The sequence below is a fragment of the Seriola dumerili genome, unplaced genomic scaffold (genome assembly GCF_002260705.1).
Source record: "Seriola dumerili isolate Sdu_G_001 unplaced genomic scaffold, Sdu_1.0 BDQW01000260.1, whole genome shotgun sequence".
Lineage (NCBI taxonomy): Eukaryota > Metazoa > Chordata > Actinopteri > Carangiformes > Carangidae > Seriola > Seriola dumerili.
The window spans coordinates 1,981,084-1,992,746 of NW_019174515.1; the positions used below are offsets into that span (position 1 = coordinate 1,981,084).

Sequence of the window (11,663 nt, forward strand, 5' to 3'; positions counted from 1 at the left end):
ACATTGACCTAAGGTAATACTGGGTTAGTAGTATAATAACATAACATAACATAATCAGTAATATCTGTCTAACAACAGGGTAATATAAATGCAAAACCTGTTACTGGAGGTAATAATAGATGGGGTATGCTTTGATGATGACGCATGTTTTCATAAAGGTCACATCATTATAACATCTTCACACTCACATTAAAATGACAAAAAAATCTTTCTACACTGGTATTTCCTACCTGGAAACACGGTTAGTTACAGTGTAATTATCAGCCCTGATTTGTTGGATGTGGACATCATCAGTGAGTCAGTATGTAAGACATACTATAGGAGGACAATATATAAGGACATACTATACTATAAGAGACGAGAAATGTTCCCTCCAGCTTAAAGGGAAAAAACTGGTTCCAAGTTCCAAGCGCTTGCACAAAGATTTTTTAATATTATTATGGTACTACCAGGTTGAAGCCAATAACACAAGAGGTAATTTAAAAACTCAACAGAAGATAAAAAGGTAGGCTAAGGTAGGCTGTGCTATAGAGCCACAGAGATATAGAGCTACAGCTACAGCTATGTGCTGTAGCTGTAAAAAATAGAACAATGACCCAAACCTGCAGAAACACACCGTGAGCATGAGCAGCAGGAGTGCTGGTGAGAGTGGACCAAACAGACGGTTACACAGTTGTATAATTGGAGTACCTGCCATGCTCCTAATCCTGAGTGTCCTGCCAGAACCAGTTACGCTCATGTCTAACTGAGCTTTGAGTAAACATCCTGTGCTCTGACTGGTGTCTCCTGTACCACACAGGGATGACCATAGTGTGACATAATACTTGAAATGAATCAGGAGTGTGTGCTGACAGTCTGAAAGATGATCGAACGCTGTAGCTTGGATCCTGAGTGTGGTCAAGCCTGGCCCACTTTGTCCTGCCGCAGTGAGGCGGCCTTTAAATAACTCGCTGGGTACGACGTATCGGCCGGGCTCTGGGCTCTCTCTCTGTCCCGATAGCACACTTCACATCCCCATCTGGTCTGCCATCTCCTAACTGAACCCATAACCCATTTACAGGCCTGACATCACAGTAACAGTACAGTAAAGCTATAACACACACACATTCACTCATAAACACACACAAATCACATTACATCTTAAGGTTTGAAATGTGTTTTATAAAAAGGTTTATTGTTTAATGACAGTTACAGCCTAATGTGACATTCAATACATTTTCAGCTAAAGATTTTACTCAGCGACTATCGTCTTTGTCTTTGAAACAAAAAAACTATTATAAAGTCATTCCTAACAAATATGACCATTTAGTGTGAAAGTGTAATCTGAAGTGTGATGTCTCATCCTCACAAATCCTTATGGTAAATGGATTTTTAGTATGCACCAAACACACTGTACGTTTCATGTCTTACATGCATTTTCTGTTCTTGTACACTCGGTATATCTACAGATCCAACAGTGCTAACACTTGCAAAGGTCAAATATTATTTCTATTATAATTAGAAAACGAATACTCAGACTACCATGGCTTAGCTTCCTTGGAGGCCGTGATATTGCAGTGTCACACACACCTTCCACCCATGTTTCTGCTCTGTGATGGCCTCCAGTGAATCTGGGTCAGGACAGTGCTGTCTTGTGAAACTCACAAAAGAAATTCAAACTCCTGAGCAAAGCAGTGTGGTGGTGTTTTTTTTGTTTTTTTTTTCTTTTAAAGATGTGTTTTTGGGAATAAATTGACTTCTACAATAACATAGAAATAGTGAGTGGTAATGTCAGTCTGTCCAAAGCTTTGGTTAATTAAATATAAATTAAATATCTCTCACTTTAGGAATTACACTTTTTCTCAACTATGATAGTGGCACAGATGTCGCACAGACATTTATGTTCTCCAGAGGATGAATCTTAGTGATGTTAGTAATCCTCTGACTGTTCCTCAAGCACCACCATGAGGCTGACGTTTTTGTTTTTGAATGAAATATCTCAACATCTACCAGATGGATTGCCATGTAATTTGGTACAGATATTCATGGTATCCAGATAATTAATCTTTGGTGAGCCCCTGACTTTTTTCATCCAGCACCACCAACAGTCAATATATTCCACTTATTCTGTGAAATATCTCAACATCTAGGTGGATTGGCACAAAATTTGGCACAGACAATAATGATTCCCAGTTTATGACCAAATACCTACAAAACTAATGACATCACAAAGGCAAACCTGCACCTACGCATAGTCTCACAGGGCTGTTAGCATGGCTCTAGACCCTTGTTTTTATTATTAATCAAGCCGCTCTTTGGCCCTGTGATACACAAGAAATTCATTGATTTCCTCCTTCATCCAGGCATGCTCACACACACATCAGACAAATGAGTGATGTTCTACAAGAAACTGCCTACATGGGCTTTTCATTATCCAGTGTGTTCAACAGAAGCTGCTTCGCTTTCTGAATGAGTCAAAATGGAGACCATACCACCCACTCTGTGATCTGTTTGGTTTTGGTCAGAAAATAAAGACAACATTACAGACAACATAGGAATAGAAATTAGAAGTTTAAAGTATTGGTCTACGCATCCAGTAGATGTCTTGCCTATTTTTTAAAAATAATACAGACTAAGAATTGCTTTATAAGACTGAACCCATAGTCAAACCCAGAGAAATCTATTTAACAAATACGTTCTGGTCACTGTTTATGTTCTGGTCCGTCCACTATCACATCAGTCTTGAATAAACCAGTTGGTTCTTTCAACTCTGAGCATTGCTGACCAGCGCTGGTGCAACACTTGGTAGGGGAAGAGCACATAGTCTCCAAATGCCAAGTATCTACAGTGACACTGTGAAAGGGAGGGGGAGGACGAGAGCTGAGCAGTGAGCAATAGTTCACTAGATGTGGGAAACAGAGTGGGATCTGCAGCAGAACAAGATCAGATAGCAGATATACTAAGAAAGTGTGAGACATGGAAGAAGAGAGACTGTTGACTGCCCATGACTCTAAAATGAGCTGTGAGGAATTGATTTTTTGATTGGATTGGACCCTACAGGCCATGTGAACCCTCTATACAGTTCATTTGGGATAGCTGTGATCAAGTCATTGTGCTATTTCGAGGGTCAAAATTATGACTTCGGTGATTCACTGAAGTCATTTTCTAATTTCTGGTCTGTTTCTGATCAACTGGATATCAATCGAGCTGTAACTCTGAAGGACTTGACAGTTGGAGTGAATGTAATGCTCTCCTCGCTGAGTGGAGAAAGAGACGTGTTAAAACTAGGAGACACCGACATGAAGGTACTCTGTGACCATTTACTTTTGTGCCTCAGGAGGATAGAGTGGTTCTACCCATAACAGATGAGAAGCGTTAAAGGAAGCCTGAGGAGAAACATGCAGTGGTTTGGCTAGTGGACTGGGAAGATCTGGAAGAAAAGGAACGCTGGAAATCAACATTTATCGGAAGCACTTGCACACAAGGTAAGCTGCTTGTCATTTTAGAGAGACAGACTATCCATATATTACTGTAGTCAACACCGTAGACTTAGACTTAACTTCCATAGACAGTGACTATTGAACTGTCTCTTATTGTTCAGCTCAAATATATCTTCAGTGAGAGCAGTGACAAACATCAGCAGAGAAAAAGACTCATCCCTGCTCCGGCGTTAAGATCCCAGCTTGGCAGGCAGAGTGTGGCTCCTGAGAGGGCTGAGGAGCAGTCGCACAGAATATTAGATATGAATATCTTATGGACACACAACATACTGCTTCCTAGCAACTAGAGCATTTAGAAACAGCAACTTCTGCATAAAAAAAAACAAACACACATGTCCATACACAAAAAAATCTCAAAATCTGTTGTTTTCAATTATTGTCATCCTACAGTCGGTATTCTAAACTCTTACAATTCAGGCTTTTGGGTTGGAAACAATGAATATGACATGCCATGCATGTTGAATCTGCACAGAAAGTGTAAATTCCTCATATACTATTTGTATATGCAGATAGTATGCCCTGTATATAGGCTGTATATACAAGGTATTAATGTCTGTCTATTCATAGCTATAGAGTATCCATGGTGGGGACACCTGCACAGCAGCAGCCTTTCTGACCCCATTTGGAGGTTTTATTAAAGATGAAATCCCAGTTGATTTACACCTCTACACTCTTAAAGCCCTGATATACATTATTTACAGTATGTTTTCTGAGATGAGTGTAGCCGACCAATGTTGTCATCCTACAGTGTTCTCAGATATCTGAACAGAATAACAGTATAATCAAAATCAATCTCTGTACCAATTATCTACAAGTAAAGAGCCCACTTACAGCCAGTTGCTGACCAACATGTCACCTTCTGCTGACCTGCAGCTGAAGTGGTTCCCTCTCGGTCCCCTGAGTCCACAGTGTGATGGTGGGGCAGGGTCTATTTTATGACTTGAAATGAGTGAAGTTCCATTCAGAGAAAACTGCAGCCAGTGTCAGGAAATTAGTCCTATAATAATTTAGATAATAATTCTGCACAGTTGAACCTCAACCTTTCTTATAACCTATGATATGACAGACATTTCAGTCAGTTCAGAAGACACAGGAACAACTTCTTCTGCAGTATCTTTTACGTGCTAACTTTGGCACTAATACAGGTCTATGGCATTGTATTGCTAGCTACGCTTGTGGTGTGGCTCTGTGTATGGCAATGCTGGCCTGTCAGTCGTTCATCCACCAGACTGTGATATCTGTGGTCCAGACTGTAATATCTCAATAGCTACAGAACGGATTGCCATGAAATTTTTCCGTCCGCAGGATTTATTCTACAGACTTTGGTGATCCTCTCACTTCACCACCAGCAGGCTGACATTTTTGGGTCTTCGTGAAATGTATGGACAACTATTAGATCCAGTATATTTTTTTGACATTTGTTACCGATATGCATGGTCCTAATGATCTGAAAGATTTTGTTGATCCCTAGACTTTAAATAAAACATCTTAACAGCTATTGGATGGATTGTCATGAAATTCAGTTCTGTGTGCTGCGCTCAGGATGAATTGCAATAACTTTGGTGATTCCTCAAATTGTAGATTAATTTTCAAGACTTTTTTAGGTGTAATGTCACTTTAGGGAGTTTACACATTAATTATGCAAAATTTAATATCATACCTGTTCTTGCTAGAATTTTTTAAAGCTCTTGCTTATTACACATAATACTGCTGCTTGCACTATCAATACAGGCTTCATAGGCATTTATAGAAACAAAGTGGTTGTCAACCAATTAGGGGGAAATTATATGGAAGACATTGTAATGACTTTTATATCTAACTCAACATGAGGTAGAAATAACAGCTCTCTATGCTGGGTGTGCTGGAGGCAGCATTTGGGACAGATCAGGATACGGTTTCCTCTTTTTCAAAACATTTTTTCCATGAATGTGCCTGAAGTGATCCCATCGATTGCTCCCATCAAACCATTTGTATCTGTGGCTGATAACCAGTGTTGTGCCCCGTCTTTTTCTGCCCGTATTATTTTCCAATTCAGTCACAGGGGAATCACACAGCCTCATCACTGTACTCCAGTGACTCTAATAGTTGTGCCAGCTGGAAGAAACAGAAGATACGTCACATAAAATGGCAGGGCATTGGATTAGCTGGCTATTTCTGTACCTTGTTGATCAGAGAAATATATATCTTATATACCAGTGTTGCCGGTAGAGGCAGGGAAGAAAGAGAGGCAAGACAGAAAATCAAAATGTGCTATGAAATGGTGCATTTGAAATGAAATGCAGTGTCACTAGTATCACCGAGGTTTCAAAATAGAAACTCTGTATAATTATAGTACAGTATCATTTTACAACTTCCATGTTTGTCTTAATATGTGCAGTATAAATAAATCTAAACAGCAGATTATTGTAAATTATATTCATCATTGACATATTGAGAGGAAAAGCAATCAACAGATTCATTACTAAACCAACAGTGAAAAACAATTCAGTGAAAACAAAACACGCTTTGGCTCGGCAAGCTTTGTAAACCAACAAGGGTCTAAAACTAGCAGAGATTAGAGAAGATATTTTTAAGCAGCTGCATCATAAACATCAAAAATCTGTGAGTAAACCGGAAAATACAGAAGAGAGAAAAATGATTTGATCTCATGCTGAAGTTACATAAGGGAAAATTTAAGTGGAAGTGTCAATCATTTTCATTGGATTTGACAAGTGAACATGATGTTGCATAATGATAATGAGAATTTACCATCCACTCCAGACACTGATACACACTGTTAATGAATTATAGGGAAGGTGTTAAATAAAATTATGACTGATTATCATTGTGTGATTATCTTATGCTGAAACAGAGGACATTGTATTTATCCACTTTACTTTTTATGTTCATCTACTTTTCAAAAACTGTAGTGTTGATAGATGATTCACAATATCATGTATTAATATTTCACTTGTGCTTCCTCTATAGATAACAACGGTTGTGCCTCACCTCTCAGTTCCAGTTGACACTTAGTCTGTGTTGGACGGAGCGGTGGACTTCCTGTGAGCCAGGTCAATTTTGTATGAGCTGGGCTGAAAGTGTGAAGCTACGTGGCTGTGCCCCACTGAGGCATGAGTGTGGGAAGGGCCCACCACCACAGCTTCATATCCTGTGAAGAAGAAGGCCTGAGACTAAGTACCATGCCTGCTGTGGGTAGCTTTGGCAATGGCAAGATTCACACAAGACGCAAATACCGTGGGCGGTTTGTCACCAAGACTGGCCAATGCAACATCCATTTCTCAAACATGGATGAGAAGTCACAGCGGTACATATCTGACATTTTCACAACTTGTGTGGACATCCGCTGGCGATACATGTTCCTACTGTTCAGCCTGGTGTTTGTGGTGTCCTGGTTAACATTTGGCTTGGCATTCTGGGTCATTGGCCTCCTACACGGTGACATGGACCATTCCGGAGAGGACGACAGTTTTGTTCCTTGTGTCACTCAGGTCAACACCTTTGTGGCAGCTTTCCTGTTCTCCATAGAGACCCAGACAACCATTGGGTACGGTGCCCGCTGTGTGACAGAGGAATGCCCGGCTGCCGTCTTCATGGTGGTCTTTCAATCCATCATGGGCTGCATCATCGATGCCTTTATGATTGGTGCTATCATGGCAAAGATGGCGAGGCCCAAAAAGCGTGCACAGACTCTACTGTTCAGCCACAACGCAGTCATCGCCTTGCGTGATGGGAAGCTGTGCCTCATGTTTCGAGTTGCTAATCTAAGGAAGAGCCATATTGTGGAAGCTCATGTGCGTGCCCAGCTCGTCAAGCACCGTTACACGGAGGAAGGCGAGTATATCCCCCTGGATCAGATTGACATGAACGTGGGTTATGACAAAGGCACAGACCGCCTGTTCCTGGTTGCTCCCCTTACTGTCATACATGAGATTGATGAAGAAAGTCCACTTTTTGGCATCAGTAAGCAAGATCTGGAAACATCTGACTTTGAGATAGTAATTATACTTGAAGGGCTGGTGGAGGCCACAGCCATGACGACACAGGCACGGAGCTCTTACCTGTCCACGGAGATCTTGTGGGGTCACCGTTTTGAGCCTGTTATCTTCGAGGAGAAGAGTCAGTACAGGATAGATTATGCCTACTTTCACAAAACATTTGAAGTACCATCCACCCCTAGATGCAGTGCCAAGGAAATGGAGGAGAGAAAATTCCCAGCTTCCGGTGCCAACTCCTTCTGCTATGAGAATGAGCTAGCCTTCATCAGCAGGGATGAGGAGGATGAGGGAGATGTAGAGAAAGAGGAAGACAGGAAGTGGTCATCAGAGCTGGTGAATGAGCCAACCACTCCTAGAGGTGAGCAAATGTCCTCCTGTAGAGAATCAGAGATTTAACCTTTGGCTGTTGCTTCTTTTGCTTGTGTTTGAATGCAGAGCAATGCAGGTGTCATGTGAAGAACCCTATGACTGTCACTCTACTGACATGAGGACACCACTGAAGACATTACTGCTGCAGGTGGAGGACCAGCAGTACCGATCTCTATCATACAAGCAAGATTGAAACTCGTCACGTTTCTCTCTGGATGAACTTTTTTGCTTCCCTAAAATGGTTACTGAGCTTTATCCAATGCAAACAAAAACTGTCACATTTCAATTTTCACATCCTAGAAATAAACTGCATGACAATAGCATAGTTTTGTATGAATATTTTGAGAAATGTTTGATAATTTTGATGGGACTGTCTGTATGTGCTGTTCACAGTCCTGAAACATACAGTCTACAACTGAGTGTTGAGTGAAATTGACACTTTGCAGATGACAATTAGAAAACTAAACCGTAGGAATATTTCTACGGACTCGCCTGGTAGAAACAGACCTTGATCTAAGACCTTTGATCTTATGATATAACTCATATCAACAATAAGAATCTCCTACGTTATACAATATCAGTGGATGACTTGGTTAGTTGGCATACATGCAGCTGATGGTACGTGTACAGTATGGATTACATGTAACTATGGGTGACACATGAAAGGGTAGAATAATAAACATCCATCATAAAACAGGAAAACATTTATGCATACTAGCAAGGAAAAATATCAATCACTGTTTTTACATTGTCCTCATTGGGAAACATTTGACCTGAGCAGATGTTGAGTTCGTAATTTCTTTCTTATATTTAACTAAAGACTTCATGACTGGAGAGAAAGCAGATCGAATTTATCCTTTCGCAAAGCCCAGGCTTATCTGTTTGTTACTATGTCTGTCATACTTTCCGTTGCTTAGCAAATAATGCAGTTTACTATGATAACAGATGCAGATTTATCACTTGAGGTTTTTGCTAATTTCCAAATAAGCGATCCTTGATTTCAGACTGTGGTAGTGAAAAGTAGTTGCTAATCATTTCTAGCCCACAAACCTCGATTTGTTTGGTATGGTAGTAATAATTCTTAGCTTCATAAGTCGGTTGAAAAGGCCATCTACTGCTGACTTTTAAAGTTTGAAGCTGACTCATGTTAAAAGTAGAAAATGGGTCTTCAACATCCACTTGTGGCCACATATGTGATATTGTGCTAAAAGACTGAGGTCTAAGCTAAAAGGACTGAAGCTAAAAGGTCCCAGGCAAAAAGTTAGCATCCTCACCAGTTGATGATCGAATATGGAAATAAAGAAACAGCAGTGTTATTGCAATGTAGAGATTGTTAATCCTAATATTATAACTAAGATAAGGAAAAAATGTAAAATATGATTAACATTACCCTGTTTAGCGTAGCTTTGTTTTGCTTAGCTTACAGACAACATGCAAGACAGAGGCTAGATTCATGCTTTATTTTTTCATATTTTCAAATAGTACTGTATTTTTCACTTTTAACATTAAAAGAGAAAAGGCTTTTAACAGCAGGATTAGTGTTAACTATCTCAGGTAATGTTGGGTGGGGTTGCTGCAGTGTAAACTAACCCAAATCCAATAAAGGGCAGGACAGGGCCATATTAGCCTTCAGTCTGACATGGTAGCATCCAGGACTGGCTTCCACAGAGCAAAGAAATTGGCCTACTGACGTTAGTTGTGAATATGGCTGTTTTAATTTTTTGTTAATGCTGCTGGCTTTGGAAGTGACGCTGGGCTAGGTCATCACTGTAGGTAAAGCTAGCAAGTCGGACATGCTAATGTTTGCAGCTTATTTTTGAGATGACAAACACACTGGTTAATCCATTCCTTACACTCTTGCGCTTGTATTTTTCTTTTTCAGAGTAACAGTTGAAGAAATCCAAAGCTTGAGAGGCCTGCTAATTGCTACCACTGATTGCACAATTACTGGTCAGTCAAAGCGATTAGCGAATGATCAACTGAAATTAATTTCAGTTCATCTCAGATGCAGTATGTGTTCTAAACAGAAAATCATAACTGTACACTAATGTTGTGCAGCAGGTCAAAAAGCCATGATCCTGGCCTGTGTGAGTCAAAACATACAAAATGAAATAACCAAAGACAAATAACACCTCAAAGTTCAGCCCTGTCTGTAATCTCAGGACATAAAAACACACCAAGAACAGGATAGTTTTACTCTAAACTGTCACATATTGGTAATCAAAGACTTGACTCATAATTTCGGAGGGCCCCAAAAGGCAGTAAAAGAGTCTAATTAAAGTCGTCTGCAGTGAAACCGTGTCACATGGGAGACAAAGTGGAGTAATATCATATCACATCAATGCCCTATATTGAATTAAAAGGCCAAATCCAGAAAATCTAATGGGAAGTCCTGACACACAACACCAAATACAGTACTGAGGATATACTGTATACCGTATCTTTTGAAAGTTGATATAAAGCCAACACATTAATGACTCTTTAATGTTTTAGATGAACATGGGACATATGTTTTGGTACATTTATATGGTCGGTAATCACTTGTGCAAACTAGGTATTTCTGTGAACATAAGATCAAGAGGTTTTAAGAAGCTCTAACTCAGATTTAGATGCCGTAGTGTCATGATAATGTCATCATAGATATATCAGATAATACACTTCATCTCATGGTATCTCAAAGTAAAACATGTAATAGATTATGAAAAATGTATTTGAAGAAGCAAGAAGTGAGTTTGAAGAGTAAGTATGTCACAATGATAAAAAAAATAATGAATATCCTGACCTTGAGAAAATTTGTTGGTATATTGTTAAAGTGAATCAATGTGAAAAAGCACAGCAGGCATTCAGCAAAATTTGCTTAATTGTAATCATGTGTTTCATACAGACATACACAGCTTCGAGGGAGGACCGTGAGTGTCCTAGTTTCACTCTGACCTGCTCATGTTGTGGCGGATCACACACATGGCAACAAATAACAAACCTGGGATAGATGCACTTTATTATCATTATTATTATTATTATTATTATTATTATTATATAGTTATCATATTAATTTGGTTCTAGTATTGAGTCCATTGATGTTATTTTTACCAGTTTATGTTGTTTTTCTATGTCCTTGCATTGGCATTGTTTTCTTTCGTTTGTTCTTTCTTTCTTTCTTTCTTTCTTTCTTTCTTTCTTTCTTTCTTTCTTTCTTTCTTTCTATTATTATTCATAGGACAAGTAACGACAATATAAGGTCAAACTGTATACCACTGTTTCACTTGTCCCGGGTGAGATGAATTAGTTTCCCCTCCAATAAAAGCTCCATGTGGGTTAACTTATACACCTGACTGCCATTTCAGCAAATCTCAACACATTTGTATTTATATCTTGCTGAGTTGTGCTGAAAATATCAGAATAGGCTTGTTCCAGAAAACAAATGATGGTTCCACTGCCCTTTGCACCAAGAGCAGGGCCAAGGACGTCCTGCATGTATAGTGCGAAGGAAGAACTCTATTATTGTAAATAACAGTTATATAGTGTTAATATCATATGTTCCTCGAGCAAAGCAAGAAAGTGGAAATACTCTCCTGGCTTGACTGACTGAAACAACATCTACTGAACTGAATGACTTTGACCTCTTCTTGCTGTCTTCCACTAAATGCATTTGAAGCAATCTTGACTCTAAGTTGCACCACACTTTCTCCATGCAGGATTTAGTTTGTTGTGTGAGACAACACTTTATAAATTGAAAGACAAATAAAAGCAAATCTCCTGTTGATTACCACAATAAAATATATTTCACAAAGCCAACCGTTTTCTTTTTCCTTCATGGCAG

The 11,663-nt window shown here is 39.4% G+C and overlaps 1 protein-coding gene across 1 annotated transcript; it reads left to right on the forward strand.

Annotated features, from left to right (window-relative positions):
* Window positions 1–2,930: 2,930 nt before the first annotated feature.
* LOC111230291 (ATP-sensitive inward rectifier potassium channel 12-like) lies at window positions 2,931–10,814 on the forward strand. Its single transcript, XM_022756978.1, has 3 exons — window positions 2,931–3,464; window positions 6,447–7,832; window positions 9,726–10,814. The coding sequence occupies exons 2-3, from the start codon at window positions 6,590–6,592 to the stop codon at window positions 9,728–9,730; spliced, it is 1,248 nt and encodes a 415-aa protein (XP_022612699.1). The 5' UTR covers window positions 2,931–3,464; window positions 6,447–6,589; the 3' UTR covers window positions 9,731–10,814.
* The last annotated feature ends 849 nt before the right edge of the window (window positions 10,815–11,663 follow it).

What these genes read in the sequence shown, in the direction of transcription:
- LOC111230291 (XM_022756978.1), top strand. Translation starts at nt 6,590, where the DNA reads ATGAGTGTGGGAAGGGCCCACCACCACAGCTTCATATCCTGTGAAGAA.